General features: G+C 43.5%; 1 protein-coding gene across 1 annotated transcript in view; it reads right to left on the bottom strand.

Moving 5' to 3' along the window:
- Positions 1-20287, bottom strand: part of LOC121080759 (netrin receptor DCC-like) — a 253382-nt gene that overhangs the window by 193928 nt on the left and 39167 nt on the right. Inside the window, exon 2 of the mRNA XM_040578882.1 lies at positions 9878-10162. Coding sequence (XP_040434816.1) covers positions 9878-10162 — 285 coding nt within the window. The remainder of the gene's footprint in view (positions 1-9877; positions 10163-20287) is intronic.

Below are 20287 nucleotides of genomic sequence, written 5' to 3'. Positions count from 1 at the left end.
GGGGACAGGACAGGACACCTCTTGGTCTTTTTTGGCTTTCGACCGCTTGCCTGGGATGGTGGGGCACAAGCTGCTCCCCCCAGCAGACCACAGACCCCCACTGATGCCAGTGCTCATGCTCGGAGCCTGATGCTGGACCAGCTGGAAGTAAGGGCTACACCGGCTTCCCATCCTGCGGGGCACATCACATCACTGGTGTTAGTTGATTATTATTTTTTTTTGGCGCGTTCCTATAGAGTAATGTTTAAGAATGAGCAGTTATACCTAAACTCAATTATAAAGCAGCGAGCCGCAAGAACTTCTTTTCCCCGAACAAAGCACAACCTCTCGTTTCATATTTAGCATTTTTTCTTGAGCACACAATGTGCAGTAATGAGGTACAGCTATACACATATTTTCCGTGCTCATTAAATCAATGACACACAGTTGAAATTCAAAACCACAAATAGGATCCATGAATGTGGATCCGTGAATGTGTATCTAATTCCAATAGTCCCCACTACACTGATGTCCGAAAACACCACACTATTTGGGAAAAAAATAATAATATATATATACACACACACACCTTTGCAAAGCCTTGTTAGGATAAGTCATTTTATCTCCTTTTTATAGATGGTTAATGGAATAATTGAGATATTTTGTGATTAACTGAGGACATTATATAATCTGCAGCAGGGAGAGGTCCTGAATTATTTCTTTTCCCCCCCTTATTATGTCGAAGGCAGTGCTTCTGCCACATTTGGCACCATACTTCACAGCCAGCCACTAACCGCTCTCTCAGACCCTGAGATACGTGTCAATACGCATTAATGAGTGCTGAGGATGTATTTCAGCGATACCAAATTGGTCTTAAAGCAAGCAGACAATGCATTTCTCTCTTCCAAGGCAGGTGAAGTTGCAAGCACTTCACTTGGATTCAGCAATACAGACACTGTGCTTCGGCACTCAAGGAGAAAAATGTTACTGCAGTATTTTTGCTACGTTATATACTGGGGAGGAAAAAAAAAAAAAGAAATGCTTTCATAAAAACAAGTTGCATCCTGTTGTACGGCATCTCCCCGCACTAAGCTGCTTTGTGCTATAACGCATTTGTAAGTGTTGTTCAATTGACAAAAGACTCCCATTGTATCATATCCATGATTTTTTTTTTTCCAAGCGTATTTGGATATTTTACTTTTCCAGTATTTTTTTTTTTATTGCAGTACTTTTTATATTGCAAATTCCAGAAATGTGATGCCTTTAATGTGACACTGATGTGACAGACTATCTCTCTGTGTTCATAGTCACATTTCTAAATTCGATTAAAAAGAGATAAAGATTTACACCAAAGAAAACCCAATTTTGCTCTCTGCTGGCCGTGAAGGCAGGCCAGCAAAATTCCCCAACCAGATCTCACCATCACGCCTAGAGGCTGAGCACTTAATCCCAACGAGAAAGCAAGGGATATGTGGGAACAGCGTGGGAGAAATCCGTCACTAAAATGATACTGATCTCTCAATATGTGGAATGCATTAAAACATATAACCAGAATGCAGTCACTACATTGGGATTCGGCTTTATTTTTTCCTCCACCTCCCAGCTCCCTTGATAGCATTTTCCTGCTTCAACCCTCCTGCCCCCAAAATCACCAGCCTGGCTCAGTAGAGCTGGGGGATGCGACATGACCAGGAGCATCTTAAATAATAAGGACACACACAGATTTTAACATTAGCCCTGACACGCATCAAGGCGTGAAGACATTCTTCTTACTGTAGTAACTTCAAAATACATTAACTAAAGTGCAAGGAAAACTGTGCCAAGTTGCTGTTGGAACATGAGGCTATAAATCAGGGGTCCTGTTTCCAGCTTTAATGATGATTTCTGGCGAGGGGCTCTGTTTCCTCATCCGTAATGAAGATAAAAATATTTACAGGTTTTTGACTTGTTCTTTGAGATCCTTAGGTAAAAAAAAAAAAAAAAAAAAAAAAAAAAATTATTACTGCAGGCATAAAGAAGGGACACTGCTCGTTTATATTTACAAAGGCAAAAGGAGCGAGCTTTTTCTCTGGCCATTAAAGTTTTAGAGGCAAAACTGAAACAGACTGAGGAACTGCTTCACAACTACATTATCTCCTATCCCCAAAATGGGGAATACAGCCGAGGCGAGCAAGTACTAACACACTTACACTCCCACTTCCAGCTGAGCAGCAGTCAGCAGACACTATTATATTCTGCTATAATGGCAGAAGCCATTAAAAAGCAGTGGTTTGATCCAGGTAGTAACTGAAGGCACAGAATAACCTACAACAAGGTTTTTGATGCAGCCCTATGAATATAACTCGAGAGAGATGCCATGCCCAGTCCTAGTCTGGTTTGAGTTAAACAAAATAATTAAAACAAAACAAAACAAAAAAAATAATCAAAGACTTGCTTAGTCAACGTTACAAAAACAAGTAGGAGCCTCTAACCACTTTGCGGTAACTGGGACGATCTTTTCTGATGGCCGTTCTCTAAGCCTCCTCCAAAAGTTCTGAACATGTGGTCACCAGTCAGACACGCAACATATTAGAACATATTAGAGAGTATGGACTCGAAGAACACCTCCCTGGCTCTAAGTGAGGACTCACCTAAAAAAAAAATATCTCCTTAGTAACCATTTCTATTTGGAGACCTGACTGCTATCAATCTGATGTAGCATATAGATGCTATACTGATTTTCAATTTCCCTAATGTCTTGGGCAAGAAACCCTCCAAGAAATCTACTACAATGATACAAATAATCATCAAAAATTATGTTGACATCATCTGTTTTGATACACTGATACCAAATTGTTTTAATTGCATGGACCATCCCACTATTTTGTGTCGTAAAGATGCCACGTTGACAAACCATCAGGTACTTAAAGTTTGGGTTAGTTCCAAATCACTGGAACCTTCAGTATTCCAAAGTTATGGTCAAGAATTAATGGTCCTGAGAATTTCTCAGCTTCTCCAGGAGCTACATTTTCACTGTGGTATAATGACCTGAAAACATCTGGTTTTGGACAAGCTTTAAGCCACTCATGTCATGGTAGTACTAATTATTATTTTTAATATTAAAAATATTGTGAAATAATCAATGCCATATGTACAGGCATTATTTTTTTTTTTTAATTAGTAGTGGTTCTTAACTTTTCTGCCCTTTAAACACTGAAACAAGTTCTACCACTTTCACCCATTCTTAGAAATACTGTTTCAGCTAGGTTCAAAAAATATTTGCACCCCAAACTGTACAAATGCCTTGCTGTCTTCCCTGTCTGCAATTCCTTTGACTCCCCACAAATCCTAGTTTTTATTTTGTAACTACTATTACCAGATCACTTGCTCCAATTTTCAAATGTTTCCTAATTCCTTCCTAACCAGACTGCTGGGGTTTTCAGTTAAGGCTGTCTGTCCTTCCAGGGTTTTTCAGTAACATTTTATTGCATATATATAAAAATACACTTGGAATTCCCCAATAGCCATCTGATTTATTCCACTGAAATTCTCTCTGGCTGCTAATTTGACTCCTGCACAGGGGAATTCTGTTCTGATTTAAGCAATAACTTCACAAAATGTAGCGGTGATAAGACAGTTGTGTATGTTTTGCTAGCAAATTGGTTTAGTGGCTGGAGCAGAAAGCAATGTGTTTCATGCAATTAAAAGAAACAAATCTAATATAAAAAAAATAAAATGCAAGTTCATAAAAAGCCAAACTTGAATGCAGACTTCAGTTGCATCTGTCACCTCTGCAGTTTGGGATCTATAATAGTCATAGTCATTAACAGTCACTCATAGGATGCTGTTATTAGTAGTTTAAAACAATATTCCATATAAAAGCTCTAGTGCCACAATCTCAAAGCAGGAACACCAAGGCTGTTCCGAACACTACAGAATTCTCTTTTCTGTTTGGGATTCTTTGCGGAGCGCATTTTGTGAGCGGGATCTGTGATGAAACATAAAGGGAACTGCCTCGAGCTTCCCTGAGGAGCCAAATCCACCAGGCAGCCTGCGGTCCTCTGGCTGCCAACATCGGCAGCCTCAAGCCAGCTCCATTGCCTAAGGTTACCCGTACACCAGGAACCTTCCCAATAACACCTTCTGCTTCCAAATACATTCGGCAATAAATTCTACACTACCCTTCAAGCCCCTGTCCTGAACTCAAGCTGTGCTTCCGACGCAGCTCCTAAAGCCCATCATCCCATTTCACGCCATCACCGAAGACTTTACGTGTTATTTCCTCACCGACAGGGAGAGGAGCCAGGCAGGTGCTGAGCAAACCCCTCTGTACCAACTATCAGTTGCTACTCTTGCGACGGTGCTGCTCCTCACATCAGCTCCGCACTAAGAGCACACCCCGATGGCACCGCCGCCTCCGTGGTTTCCCTCCCCACAACGGGACACTGCTATTTATACCTATTAGGCAAGAGATTACTTCAGAGCTAATCAGATTTAACCAGGGGAGACAGGCAAAATAGCTCGTTCCCCTGGATTATTAATAAGCATTGTAAATTTAACCTTTTTTTTTTTTTTTTTTTTTTTTTTTCTTTTGCTTAAAGGTCAGAATGTAGCCAGCTTATAAAGCGACTCAGCAATTCTATTCATTTGCACAGCTGGAAGCAGGCATAACCCAGATACTGGGAGTTATTACATGGGTATACTTCCCAAACAGGAAAATATCTTTCCCCTAAGTGATCCAAATACTACCAATATTTAAAAAAAAAAACAGGAAAAATTAGACTATCACTAAGAAACACAGCATATTTTGTAACAGGGCATACCCCACCCAAGTGGTTCTCTCCCAATGAGACCAAAATGCAACCGTTGCTAGAAATTCTGGCAATTCAGCAGCACAAGGGATGCCTTCACCAGGCACGCTGCTCAGGACAAGGCTTTTGATCCATCTGTTGCTCAGTTTGTAAGGCAGGAGGAGCACTGACTAAAAACCCCACCCTGATTTAAACACAACTGCTGTTGCGTTTTGCACTGATTCAGTACAAAAATAAACAGTTCCGATGGCTATTACTGGTTTTATGTGTTTCACCTTCCTCTGCTCGCAAGAGCATAGCTTCAGGTTTCTAGTCATTAGTTTTTCATGCGGTTTATGAAAACCTGCAGATTAAAGAGCCTTTCCCCCCAAGTAAGTGCTTAGAGAGCACACGCTAACAGCAAGTCTATAAAGATCTGCTGGATGAAGTACGAAATCTCCCCCGTGTTTACCAAAAGGCAGGCACTGTACAGTAAACACTCTTAATTCTTCACTGAACTATTATTAATTTATTGGCAGTCACTCCCTCAACTACTGCTTCAAACTGGAAGCTTCTATTCGGTTGGCATTCACCTAGCAGAAATCCAGCCCTTCCCAAGCACCCTCAGCTACAAGCAGAGGCTCCCGTGCATCACCACCTTGCTGGCAAATGAGCATCCAAACGAGCTTCACTTACACCATCGTCTGGTACCCAGCTCTGGCATCCTGCATCACCCCGTGATTTGCACATCTGGATGCCACAACTGGGACTGTTGGGGTTTGGGGTTTTTTTTTTGGTTGGTTGGTTCTTTTTGTTGCCTGGTTGGTTTTCATACGTACTTATCAGAATCAGGGCAAGGCACCCCTACGGCAAATAGCTGCTAGAGAACGTAAATGGGGAATTAGTTCAATCTTTTCAAAAAGAGTAATTCACAAGTTTAGTATGTATTTTAAGTGGGCCACATCTGGTTTCATCTAAGAATAAACACTGCTGAGTACTAGCTGCGGAGGTTAAGACTAAGGTAAAAGACCTGATTTAAACAGTTAGTGGCTGTTAGGGAATGTACATCAACACAGGGATCCTCCCGGAGTAGAAAAGATGAGAAGAAATCTTTATCTCCGCACCTGATCCAGGCCCTGTGTCTTTTATGAGGAACTGATGGCTGAGCTACAGAGAGGTTGCATGCTCCAGCTCAGCCACACCCTCCTCCAGGCTAATTTTAACTATAGAACTCCTAATAAACAACAAACTCACACCAAACAATGTAACCCAGTATATTCCACCCCTTTCGTTTCCTAGACGGGATGCCCTCAGTCAAGATGCTTCCTCTATTAACATGACCATGGAAAAATCAAGGTGAAACAGTGGTAGCTGCAAAACTCGATCAGTACCACTTTACGCTGTATTTAAACCAATTAATTAACATCACAACCACTTTTCATTTAACAAAGGGAGGTGCCTAAGCACAGGAGCAAGCCTCAGCTCCAGAGGCAGCTCCTGGTGTATGCAGTTACTCAAACACAACCACCACCCCTCTCCTGCCCTATTCCTGGTGGGATGCGTCACTGCCTGGTCCTTTTTGCTTGCCTCCTCAGGAACGCAATGGTGAGGAAGGAGCGGAATCGCCCAGCAGCAGCCAAACGCTATTTGCATGACCTATAAAGGAACGACATGATATTGTTACCGTCATCTTGAACTGCAGCTCAGCAGCCAAGCTCAGGGCCAGAGAAGGAACCTCCACGACAGACAATAGTACAGCGGCCGATCACTTCAATGGCTAACGATAAACACAGCAGTATTATTTATAAATTGAGAATTAATAGCTTTCAGACATCCAACTATTCAACTTCTGCTTTTAAAACATCATTTGTATTTCTGGAGTGTACAGACCTCCCAAAGAAACTTATTCAATTTCGAGAAACAATGAATTCAGCTAAGAATTAATTCATTCACACTGGTTTGTATAAGAACTTTTGAGGGGCTTGGATTGGTTTTATATATATATATACATATATATATATTAGCATTAATCCTTCTAAATGAATCAGGTGAGTGCATGTAGTTATCTGAATATGTATTTCCTCATGCTTTCAGTATTTGCTGAAACTTTTCACCTGGGATTAAGTTTCTAGACCCCAGAGAAAAGAAGAGCACTTCAATTAGAAAAGTGGAAAAAACGTGCATTTGAAATGAGCCTTCTGCAAACAGCTGCAACGGCCACTCTTTATTTGAAGAGCAATAAATAAACCCCTGACATGTTAAAAACTCGTCAAGAGTTTTGCTCAGGTTTGTTGGGACTATTCGATAAACATGGTGTGAGACCCGTTTTCGTGGCACACGGTTTCCGGGGGAGGATTTGGCAAGGCTGAAGCTCTGTAAAATTCATTTTGGATGCACCAAGGGGAGAATCAGCCCCTTCCAGACCCTCCCCAGGTAGACTCAAACATAGGAAACACTTACAAACAGTCACTTGTAAAGCCTTTCCTACTTATCGGAGTAAAATCTTCATGCCCAGTGCCTTGCCCCACGTTTATAGACACACCGAGTACCTACAAACTCCTCTTTGGTAACGGAGGTTGAAGGCTCAACTATTCCCTCATTTATATGGCGAGTTAAACTACAGGCTTGGGTCCGGGATAGGGTGAATCATACTTTTTTTTTTGGTCCAGGAAATCCATAATTCCCTCACGCAAATATTTTGGTTTTCTCACCTGTCTTCATGTTGGGTGATGAATTTTTCTATCAAGAGGAGATACAGACAACTGCAGACCCACCATAATACCGAATCAAGTATTTAAGCCACAGGCACTTTGACTAAAGAAATTAAATGACAAAAGATGTTTATCCCTCGTACTTCTCTTTGGAAGCAGCTGTAGAGAACTTCATCAAATATTTGCCAGGATTGTGGTCAGTTTTGCCGCAAATCCCAACGGACGTGCTGTGCATTCAAACAAAACACAACCACCATCTGGGGAAGAAGCAGCATTTTTAAAATACAGAATTATAAGATACTAGCTACTTTTTTTTGTTATTTTGTTGCCTATTCCTTTGAATAGGATTTAAGAGTTTTTCTTTTTTTTCCTCCTCACTAACCAGGGGAAAAAGGCCAACAAGAGTATTCTGCCTTCAGTAATTATGACAGAGGAGAGCTGCAACTGAAGACAGATTTCTCCCAACAAGCGAAAACAGGAGAGGCAGAATTAGCAGTGAAGTATCAGATAGCTCTGAATCATCAAAGCGTGCACATGAGAACAAAATTCCCAAGAGGCTCAGTAAGATCTGAATTTTTGTTTCAGGAGCACCACTCATTTCTTATAAAAGCTGCTGTCTGCTCACATTATCCTGAAATGAGACCTTCTGCTGCTTGCCCTAAGCCAAAGTCTGACAGACTCCACTAGTTCCTTGTTATATATTTTCCTCATTATTTGCTCCACTGTTTCCCTGGTATAAAATTTTAACATGCTAGGAAGAGATAAATTAATTCCCCTCTCTCCTATAGACAGCCTGAGAGAGGCCATTTAGCCAGGATGTTAACGACCGAAACTGGGAAAAGGAACAAACATCAATCCATCCACAAACCATCAGAAATGGAGATGCATGGCAAATTAACAATACTCTGAGGAGGTGAAGAGAAATCTTCCAGGTCTGTCTTAAAATACAAAATTTTGTGCTTTTCTTAATTTTAAATCAAAACATCTGAAAAAAAAAAAATCACCTTCATCCCACCCCACCCTGGATCTCGTTGTGGTTACTAACACAGAGGCAGGAATGCCTTGGTGCTGCCCAGTGCATGAGGAACGGCATGGGCTCTGAGGCTGATGGTGAGCTGGAAGCCCCAAGAGCAGCCACCCTGGGGGCACCCCATTAGACCAGCACACGGATGGGGTCAGGACCACCCTACAGAGGCCAGCTGCAAATTCTAGGGGGAGGGGGGAAGCAACTAGGAATAAAAACCCACAGGAAACTGCAGGTGATGTGGTCATCTCCTGTTGCCAACTCCCCTAGCTGTTACTTTGCTTTGTGGCTCCAAAAAGGATCAATAGCTACTACTGGAGCAGAGTGTGAGGATACGGGCTTGGGTTTGTAATCCTAGGCTTAGAGTTTGGGGGGTGGTTTGTTTTTCTGGTGGCAAATCCTAAACACCCCAAACTCCATCGCCATAAGCCCCTGAGCTACAGATCACTCCGAGCAGCAAGGATACACATCAAGCTTGGCTTGCCTTAGTCCATGGACACATTCCCTGATCCTGCCCTTCCTGATTCCTAGAGGATATTGATTCCAAATATATATATTAGGGCTAGCTCAGAAGTCAGGCAATCCTGCTCCATCCCCTCTCAGGGAGAAATCAGGCAAACCAAAATCATTTGTCTAGAAAATGCATATATATATATATAAAAATAATTCTAAAACCACAACATCTGCCCGGTTTAATTAGCAGTTACAAGTTAGTGGGAAGGAGACTTTGCAGCAATACCTTTTGCAACCACTCTTCTGGTGCTCAGTTCTCGATGCTATACCACAGTGGTAACCATCTATTAAGCTAATGAGTTTTTTTAAAAGGGAGACCAAGATGCTCACCAGGCCATGAATTTCGGAACATTACCTGTCACAGCTAAACTGTGTCAGATCCCAAGCCGCGCTCCGGGCAAATCACACCAGGCACTGAAGTATCCCAGCAGCCTAAATTTGAGGAGGTACATCCAGCAGCCAGTGCCAACAGACTGCCTTTCTCATCAACGGAGTCGGAGGAGTTCTTCCAGAGAGTTCTCTGGGACAATAATTACGGTATGCTGAGATGGGAAATATTTCTCTCACTCCATTGACCATGGGCGGGGGGGAAGAAAAAAAAAAAAAAAAAAGAGAGACCAGCTTCATACAAATCTAAATTTGGTCCTTGAAGTTAGGTGGCAGGAGTACTTTCCTAAGGTGTCATCTCCTCATCCAACTGCTTTCCTAAAGGTCTCTGAGCTCTTCCCTGTGAAGATGACCTTGGAAACTTGTTGAGGTAACTGGAGAGAAAGCGGGATAAATCAGCCTACCTGCCCCGTGAGGGCTGTTCTTCAGAAAACCAAAAGGACAAGACCAGACCAGAGAAAAAGGGCAATGCAGAAGCATCTGGTGGTTCTTACCTGCCAAAACTCTGACTTCTGCATCATTCCCAGTTCTCGAACTGGCTGGGTTTTTCGCCAGGCACCTGTAGACCCCACTGTCCCCATGCTGAACCCTGCTGATCTGTAAAGCTCCAGAAGGCAGGACAGCCACCCGCGTGTCACCCAGGCTCGGGGACAAGTCCTCCTGGTTTCGCTGCCAGTGCACCGCAGGCATGGGCTCCCCAACAACTTCACACTTCAGCAGAATTGTGTCTCCTGCAAAAGCCGTAACAGATTCTGTCTGGGAAAGAAACCTCAGTGGTCCTGCAAAGACAAGGGAAAAAAAAAAAAAACAAACACCAAAACCAATTACCATTATATAGATGCTGAAAATAGACATTGTATGCTGTTTCCATGCTGATATGAATTTTGCTAACAAATCCAGACTAAAATAAGCGAATAAAAAAATTGTGCGCTATTCTGAAAACTACTTGGAGATTGCTATAATGGTGGCATGACTAACACTTTCCTTTGTAAATTACTCTCATTAACAGCAAAGAAAAGATGTGTTATCAACATAAAGAGTAACAAATTGCACCTTTTACTTACAAACCCACTCAGGAACAACTTTAACAAAGTACGGACACGCTCTCACACAATCCAAACTGCTCAGAACAGGCTGGCACTCAAAGGAAAGCACAACTAAACCTTACCTAAGATTTAAATTTAAAGCACTAAGAAAATGCTACAGTCAAATCTCACTCCATTTCCTCTTCCCTCCAAATAAAAGGAAAAATACTCAAAAAAAAACCCAAAACCTCTTTAAGTCACTTGGGTCACATAAGCAAAATATTTACAACAGGGAATGGCCTGTGCCTGTTTTTCCATGAAACTTTTCTGGCTAATGAGGGTGGGAGAGAAGAGCTGGGAGTTTTAATTGCACAACCCCCAGGTGCCCTAGCCCCACTTGGTGGGAAAACATGAGGACCACAACCTTCAGCCTGCACGGAAGAAAAACACAGCAAGAACAGGACGCTGCAAGATTCAAAGTGCAGGTGAAAGATGTCAAGATCATGGATTTTATTACCTGGAAGCATCATTGCTTTACTGATAGATAAACTCGTACTGAAGGAAAATAAAGGGGGGCAGGGGCGCGGGGAATCAGTCTTCATTCAAGCCAAGTATAAGAAGGACAAATCAAGAAGATGTGCTGAAGCAACTGCTTGGATCAGGGATGTGATGAAGATGGTGTGGATGTATTTTAGGGACCTGCTCTGGTTCTCATCCTGGTCAATCCCCAGAAATGACCCGAGCAGCCACCAGCCCAGCTGGGCACAGGTGCCTGCCTTCAGGGACTATCTGAAGCCATACAAGTACATACCATCACTCAGAAGTCTGTGCAAACAGGCATCATGTATTTGACAGAGCGAAAAAAAAATTGAGAAGACCACACTAAAAGACACCAGAAAATATACAGGAAACAAGTATCTTTCAGATTATGTCAGCTGGCGTTCAGCAAAGGCTTGCAAAAAGGAGCTGTCATTACAGGCTATTAAGAAGCTGAGGAAGCAAAAAATAACCCCCCCCCCACCTTTCTCAGCATTAAAACACCACCCAAATATTCAGCAAATCAGTGTAGTGGAGAACAATCCTGTACTGGGAAAGGCATTTGAGTGGGAGCCCCATGTTCGTTCCCCAGTTCAAACACCTCTTTCCCAGTGTGAGGAATATCTGACCCCCATCTCTCCTCTCAATTTTCCTGTCTCACAGAGCACCTGCGAGGACAAGATCGTGCAGCCTGGGGCATGCGCTGCCATGAGCTGAAGTAGGGGAATTCTTCAGCAAAGCTTTAAACTGAAACTGGCTCAGCGCAGGCTTCCTAATGGTATTTCCACACACACACACACAAAAAAAAAAAGAGCCAACATGAATCTGCTGTTGTGTGGGCAGTGGCATTTCCTAATCGCTGGGAACAGGGAACAAAATGAGGGAAGAAGAGGCAGTGGTACCCAACCCCATCTACCTGCTGCACCCTCGCACGCCTCCCTGTTACACTGAGGATGCTACTTTCCAGCCGAGCTATTGGCACAGACGCATAGCTAACAGCTTTGCACCCCCAATAAAGCTGGTGCAAGCAAGAAAAATAGAAGCATCCGACACTTTAACAACAAAAAAAAAAGTGTGTATATATATATATAAAATTAAAAAATTTAAGATAAACACAGTGTGAACAGGCCTGGAAAGCTGTTGAAAACTGCACATTTTTCCAGGAGGAAAGAGAGCTAAACCTAATTTACTGCAAAAAAGAGGACTAAAACAATTGCTATTGAGGGATTTCTTTTCTTTCCATGGCAGCACCATACCGCCCAAGCCTTCGCACCCAGCCAGCTCACACCTTGCCCTGCTTCCACACCATCCCCTTTCTGCAGGTATCCCAACTCTTTTTTTCTTTCAAAGCTGAAAAAACACACCCCATACAATCTACACATGAGAGAACAGGATGTGGCAAAACCTTTTGCTGTGTCCCAATGAGAAGACGCTAAGCACGTTTTCTGTGTTTATGTACAGAACTCCTTCATCTCTCTGCAGGCCTGTAATATATGAGACCTTAAAACTATCACTGTGTCTTTTTACAGCTCTCCTGGCTTACGCTGATTTATTTTAAAGACAGTTTTTGAAACTACACAGATGTTTGGGTTGTCGGGAGCTGGCTCAAGGGAACGGACCAGCAAATACATTCTGAGAAAGTCACATTCGGCGACAGGCTCTAGAATTAAACAGCGCAGATCCTTGGCGCCACTTCGCTCTGTAGCCAAAGGGTCACAGATGCACCTCCCTTCGTTATACCCAAACCTACTCAGAAAAACTTAATTGGAAGCAGTACCCAACTCCAATTTGCCATGCAGGCTGGTTGGCAGCTTATCAGGATCCCCATCTTTCCTTACAGAAGACCCAATTATTAAGCAATTAAAGTTCACTTAATAAAAAGGCTTATCATTTGGGGGACAGACCTCAGGGTCTGGAACATGTTTAGCTATTAAATATTCAGCAATTTAGTAGCACTCAGTACAATCCCCCCGAGAAGAACCGCTTTAAATGCTTTGTTTGTTTCAAATTAAAGTCTGCAAGGTTACTTAATGTCAAGACCAGACCTTTTTTTCACTTTCAATTCACAGAATAGCTGAAGGGCAAGAAACCAAGGTAATGAAAAAGAGTGATTTCCTTCTGCTTGCTTCAGAAAATACGAAAGGCAGCGAGCATGGGTGAGTGCGTCTAGAAATGTAAATATTTTAGAAACTGCTGTCTAATTCTCTCTTCCACGGGCTGCTTTCCAAAAAGGTACTGTAGTTTAGTCACTCGATAGTCTTTTTTCATTCTCTAGCTGCAGTTTACAATTCCGAAAAGATGTGCACCGAGTAACGTGCAGCAGAATTATCTGCACAAGACCTACAGGCTTCACCAAATAACCCAAGTACCGACTTCGTGCACAGAAATGGGAGCTACATAAAAATGTTACCCTTCTTGCTGCAAACCCCACCTTATGGTACTGGAAGCCGTACATCTCCGAGGAAATAAAACTGATTACAAGCTGTACAGGCAAGCTTCTGGTTTAAAAGAAGCTAATCAGATGGAAAACAAAAAATAATCGCCGAGTCACCAACGTGCATTCAGCAATATTGCCAGCCGGGGAATTCCCATGCTGGGGTACCAGGCAACCACCCCTAACACCATCAGCCTAATGAAAAGGATTCAAAAGGAAGCATTTTAATATTATAATAAAATGAATAGTAACCTATTTTATGCTTTTCCATGGTTTATGTATGAAATTTGAGCAGTTCAGGTTTATAGAGATGGAGGTTAAACCCATTTGCCACAAATCCTGTGCGGGTGCAAAGCAGAGGAGGGGACCAGCCCAGGATGGAAACTGCCTGGCATGTCAAGAGAAGATGAGGCCAGAAAACAACACACCAAAAATACTCATTGGCATATTTACTATTACCTATTTTCAACAGGAGACAAGTTCACCCACTCCTCAGACTTGTGGCCGATATTGGAAAGGATTCATCCTGCCAGCAACTGAGGATTTGCAGTAATACTTATCCACCACCAGCTGGGACTCCACGCAAAGTATGCCAGAGGAAACACAAAATCTTAGCAAAGAGATGCTAATTTGCTCCACAGCCCCAGTTTCCAGCTGCATTCTTTGCTCCAGCCATTGGCACGGTATACAGGAAAGAACAGATGATCTCTTCTTATTAGCACCCAGTTTTCATTAAATTTACGTGCCTGTGCTAAAATATAAAATACGAACATTGCTAATGTGTGAGCATTTGTCCTTGATGCCTAAATTATCTCACCCACCTCCCAAGGCTTCCTATGCACTCGGTGCAGAGTGGGGCTCTCCTCTCGGCGAAGAGGTGAATCCCTCTTCCCTTCACCTGGCTGGGGAACCCACGGGGTTATCTAAATTAGGCAACTACATGTTAATTGTATTCATACCCAGAGATGGGATTAATCAATTAAAAGCTTATGACCACTACAAATAAGGCTAGATTATTTATTTTTCTTAATTGTAAACCACACTCTGTATGCATTCTGCCTGCACAGAGACCATTTAAATCCTGTAAAACTTCATCCTTGAACACAAAGTACCGAGATTCCAACTGCAATGCACAGACACGGTCCCTGCTGGTAGATCACATCACATATAAATACACCAGGAACCAGGAAATACGCAGGTCCCATGATTGAGATTTAGGATGTGAACACAGGATTGCCTTCATTTCTCCTCTCTGGAGATACACAAGAACAAGCTTCCCTAGAAGTGAGAACGGCTGGCTGAAAGTACGTAAATTATGGGTAATGACGATATAGTTATCGCACATCAGAGAAACTGTTCCATCAAAAAATAAGATGCTGAAAAGTAACTGAGAATTTCAAAGAGCAACACAGCATCCTTAAAAATAAATCTATACAACTCTTCATTTGCCTTCTTTTGTTTTCCCTGGATCTCAGTTGTAACCCACCATCACAGCTGCCTGTGCTGCTCAGCATCCAGCAGCTGTGACCATGGGGAGAGCAGACACAGTGTAAAGTCTGGAAGTATGATTTAAGAAGTCAGACTTCAACAAGTCTGCAGGAGATAAGGATCGACGTGGGCATTGAAATTGAGTATTGAGATGTCAAGTAATTACTTACAAAGTGGGCCAGCAGGTCCAAATACCTTCAGATTAACTGAAGCACAGCTAGTTACATAGCCTTATATATATATATACACACACACATGTAATAATTAATAGAAATAATTGTGTACATAACTGAGCACAACACAGTCTTCAATTCGTATTACGTAAACAAGAGATATTTCCATTTCATAGATGAGGAACGGAATCTCTCAGATAAAGGTTAAAATTATCGAAAGGTGGCAAAGCCACAGAAACCAGCATCCCGCCAGCTTATGAAATGTGGCAGCTTTAACTCAGAAGAGCTCCTCTGGCTTCTTAGGCACTTTGTAAACTGCTACAGCAACTGAGTTGCTTGCTCAAGGTCACCAGCAAAATCCAACATAAGCAGGGGTTTGAACAGAGCTTTCCCAAGCTCTTCTATAAATACGTTTCCTCTTTTTTCCATAAAACTGAGTGGGAGTTTCTTTTGCAGTACTCAGAAACTGATTAGCCAGGGGGGAGAGAGGAGCAACAGGTTCATGCGGAGTTCTCTGTTTTCCAGCGAAATCCTCCTAAGGGAATGAGTTTAAAGTACAATTCAAGCCTGTGGGCTCTACTGAAGAGGGACTGAAAATGTAATTCCTGCAGAGAAAACTTAGGGACCACCATCAGCAGATATCTTAAAAAGAAAAGAACAAAGGAAGAGCTTAAACACTTATGTTTAATATTCACTGAGCAAGTGCCTTAAAAATACCTACTTCACATGCTTTTCTGCTGCCCTCTTAGCATGTGTCTCATCACTTTTGGATCGAGTAGTGACTCATCCTGCTTTGTGCCAGGGGAGTGAAAGCAGCTTAGATGCTTCCAGCCAGCTCCATCCCAAACTCAGAGACAAACAAAGCATTTGGCCTCATTTCAGGAGAACCAAACTGCCATGGCTTTTTCAGCCTCCCCATTTTGGGGCGAGACAATTAGTGCTGCACCTTGTACTTGGCATTCAATTATCGTACCAGCAAATGAACCTTGACATCCTTGCTGTTAGGTCCTCCAGTCTTTAGCCAGCCCCTCGGAGCTCCACGGTGAGGAGGGGAAGGGGCAGCTCCTCGCTCTGCAGCCCTTTTGGGAGGAGGAGAATGGAGGTGACCTCAAATAATAGCACAGCTCTGGAGGGAATCTCTGTACTCAGTCAGCTTATAGCAAAGGCAAAGAAACCAGGGATGGATTTTAGCGGGCTGCAAAAGCAATAGCGCGTTGTGTGTATAAGAGAGGATTTAGGGGAGAGTTTGGGCTCAACACAGTGCTGAAAGCCTGATGCTCCTTAGCCATAGAAGTGCCCCTGTTACTGGGGCATCCTTCCCCTTTGGAGGAGGCTTTTTCACTCGGGCATCCTTCCCCTTTGGAGGAGGTTTTCGAGGAGGTTTTCAGCCCGACAGGTTACTGTTAGATCAGGTTCCTAAGACAATGCCAGGGGAGCTGAAGCCATCGAACTCCTCCACCAGCCCTACCCTGACATGGACACGCTCACTCAAATGCCGCTGGACTCATTGTAAAGGAGACAGAAACCATAACTCATGGACAGACAACTCAGAACATCCCATGTAGGATGAAAATTTCCCCTTTTCTAGTACCAGGGCACATCCAGGTCTCCTCCAGCACAGCAATTTTCTCTCCCAGCATGTACAGTCCATTACAATTATTATAGCCCCAATTCTTGGCAGCAATCTAATTCCACCATGAAAGGTTAGCTGAAAGAAGATGAAGCCAGGATCTGCCCTTTGATGCCTCTTACCTATCACAGGAAATAAATGAACTTATTTTCCTGAAAGAGACTTTTCCCTAGCCTGTGTTACCGATGTCGGCTCATATTATCAAAACTGCAAGAATTTTAAAATCTAATTTACTTGTCACCTTTTATGCGGCTCACTTGCTGGCTTTGCTCAGCATAATGCATGGAAACAATCTATGTTTTTCACCCACACATTTATGCTGGGGGGAGGGGGAACATGTTTGTGGGATTTTCATCAAGGATCCAATGCCTTCATGGTCAGTTCTGCTTAGTCTTCGCAGATCTTTCTTTCTGATTCAAACCACCAGCACAAAGCTGTTGTGCCTGAACGTCCCACACACGCACCGTACGTACGGAGCAACAGAAATTTCAATTTTAACCGAATCATTCAAGTACAACCCTCAAGATTGTTTTTCCTCTTCGTTATACAGCTATTTTTTATCAGCACTTCAGAATTCCCCAGGACCAAATTTGTCATTCTGCAAGATCATGGCTTGAAACAATGACCTTCTTATAACCATGAGCAAAACACAACTCTACAGAGATGCACACCTATAGCTCTCTCTACAGAAAGAGATATATATAGTGTCTTCTACAAGACAGAGACACGGTTTTCAGCTTAAGACAATCCCCTGCTTTCTCATAGAGGGGAAAGCATAGCAGATACTCCAAACAACAAACCTGCTGGTATTTGCCAACAACCTGATGGGGTGTCCTGAATCTCTGGGAGCACCTCCCCGCTGTTCACAGTAGCACAATACACCTGCACGGGGGTGCGGGGGGTGGTGGTGGAAATACTGCCCTCGTCTTTTATCAGCCACCGACAAGTCCACCCACCGCTTTGCCCCTTTTAATACACAAATCAGAGGGTGTAAATCTCTTCATCGGCCTGTCGGCTGCTCTTGCCAGCACCCATGGCTGGCAGCCAGCGAGCAGAACAGGCTTCCCGCCAGTCGCCAATGAAACAGTCAACTGCTCCTCAAACAGGGAATAACCGAGAAGAAAATAGGCGGGTTTTTGTTTGGTTTTTTTTTTATTGCTGAAGAATCGAACAAGGGCCGTATTTCAAAAGCTCTAATTAAAACAATAAAAAACACAGGCTCTCTCACTGGAGCGCCGTGCACCGGGAGCTCGCTAGTGCTAGCATCATTTAGTCCATTCTATTTAAAGCCTTGCACTTAGAGCAGTGACTTGGCTTCTATAAAGCACCATAGTAGTATAAAGATGTGCTGAGCAGACCAGCAAGCTCTTGATGTAACAGCCTACAAATGTAACACAGTATTTCTGCGCCTTGCCTCATTTAAAGTACTGTAGAACCACCTTGAAAAGACCTTCAGAGTAATTAGGTGTAACTCTACCGCACCTTCCAATAAACGAACCAAGCCTTTGAGCAGGACAGAGGCATCCCCAGCTCCGGAGAAAGAATGAACCAGCAACGCAGGCTCCCACCAGTGGGGATTGCGCCAGGGTTACCCCACCAGCACCGAGCCCAGCGGTACCGGGGGTCAACAGCAGCCAGGGCTGGATGCCCATTGAATCAGCACCCAACCATGGGTGAGCCATGAGCCATGTGGAGCCCTGTACGAGCCAGCATGGTCTGTAAGGCTTCCACAGACCTCTGCACCATGCATACCCCCATCCACTGCAGCTTCTGAACATGGCTGGCTGCTCTGAGCCTCAGCTTTCAGACATCTGAAACGCTGTGACCTGTGGTTCACTCTCCAGTGATGACAGTAGATGTTTAGGATGTGATGGACCAGTTCCAACACACCAAAGGTGCATCTGTCCAGAGAAAGGAGGGGTAGGGGCTCTGCTACCAGGAGCAACAACAGAGAAAATGTGGATGTACGGTCCCTCCCCCTCATCCAGCTCCCAGAGCACCCTTCCACAGTGCTCCAAGAGCCAGAACATGTGTGAACTACTAACGCAACTCGTGGCAAAACCCTTCTTCTCTGCCCCCTCCTCCACTGACCATCCCCCGACAAGATCAAATCAAGTTCAAGGCTTCAGTCCTCCAGTGTAAGGCCCTTAATGGCACAGGCTCACAATATCTATTTCAAGAAAAGATCAATTTAAGACCCCCAGTCATCAAATATCACTTGTCTTCAGCAGGCGTTCATCTCACCTGTGCTGAAGACCAGACCTCCTCAAGTGGGAACTGGCACAGACCACGGAGCGAGTTCTTGCAAGAAGAAAGAATTCAAGATGTCAGATGCCTCAGACACAAGGAGAAATCTATTTTAACTCATTGAGAGGAGGCACAAGGCCTCCCATGCTGCGTATCAGCATGCAAGGTCTGCGTGGCTCTTTCTCAAATGCCTGAAGGCAGAGAAACAGGCCTGACACCCCAAGCACCGGAGTTACTTGGGAGAAGATGCAGAAGGTCATGCAAGGTATTGACAACCAAATGAAGATGGGAACATTGAAGCAGAAGAGGTGAATGCAGCACCCGAGAAGTTCTGGGCGCTGTCCATTTTACTTACTTTCAATACTTTATGCTTTAAGGGTTTGTTTCAGTAGGCATCCATTTCCACAGCTCCTGCCTGATGAAAAAAATATCTTTGAAAGCCATTTATTCTGCTAACTGCAGCTCCTCAGGGGCAGGAAACACCACTAGTGATTCAAGGGATGCTACAGGTCAGGGAACTTTGTTTGGACCAGTTTCCAAGAGTAGGGACACCAAGCCTTTGAGTCCACGAGCATGGGCCAGGAGTATCTTACATCGTTAACAAAGATGAGACCAACAGGATGCTTAGACATCCAAACCCACAGGATGTGAAGCAGTTCGATCCTTGGTGGGTTTCACTATGCCAAAGGCAGCATTCATTCTATCAAGTGCTCCAACCTAGTTCAAAAGACAAGGAGGAAAAAGAAACCCCAAAAAGTTTATCACTTCTCTAGACCACTACCTAACATGTTGCATGAAAACACACTTTAGGACTGTCTCATCTCATTCCAGACACTAAGGAGGTTCAAAGCATAGCCATCAACTTACTTATCGTACCCAAATCCCCGTGGATTTGTCCCAGTGCGATCTGAGCACCACAAACACCACTGTATTTGCCCCTGAAAGGTGGGAATTTCCCTCAGCCCATGCTCAACCACAGTACTACGGGGGCTGGCAATGCGCCTGAGGACAGCACGCTCGAGCCACGCTCCCACTGGGCAGCTCCAGCCTCCAGCACCTCTCTCCTCACATCCCTTTCACATGAGCGTAAGTGCCACATGCTAAAAAAAAAAAAAAAAAAAACTGGAGAAAAATGCAGAGAGAACAAAGTAATTGGAAAAGCGATTCTGACAGATGACACACAATACTAGGGTGCCCACCCAAAAAAACTCAAAGTCATGCAGCAAACCACATGTCAGGAATAATTTAAAACCTAAATGACACATTAAATGGGTTTTAAAATGATTTTTCTCAGTTGGCCAACACTTTTGAACTTAAGCTTCATGTTTTTAAGATCCTTCGTTTCTGTCACATTGTTTCCCTTACAGTAT

Source organism: Falco naumanni, chromosome Z, assembly GCF_017639655.2.
Source record: "Falco naumanni isolate bFalNau1 chromosome Z, bFalNau1.pat, whole genome shotgun sequence".
NCBI lineage: Eukaryota > Metazoa > Chordata > Aves > Falconiformes > Falconidae > Falco > Falco naumanni.
The sequence above is the reverse complement of the archived record's forward strand: the minus strand, read 5'-3'. Positions and strand labels throughout refer to the sequence as shown.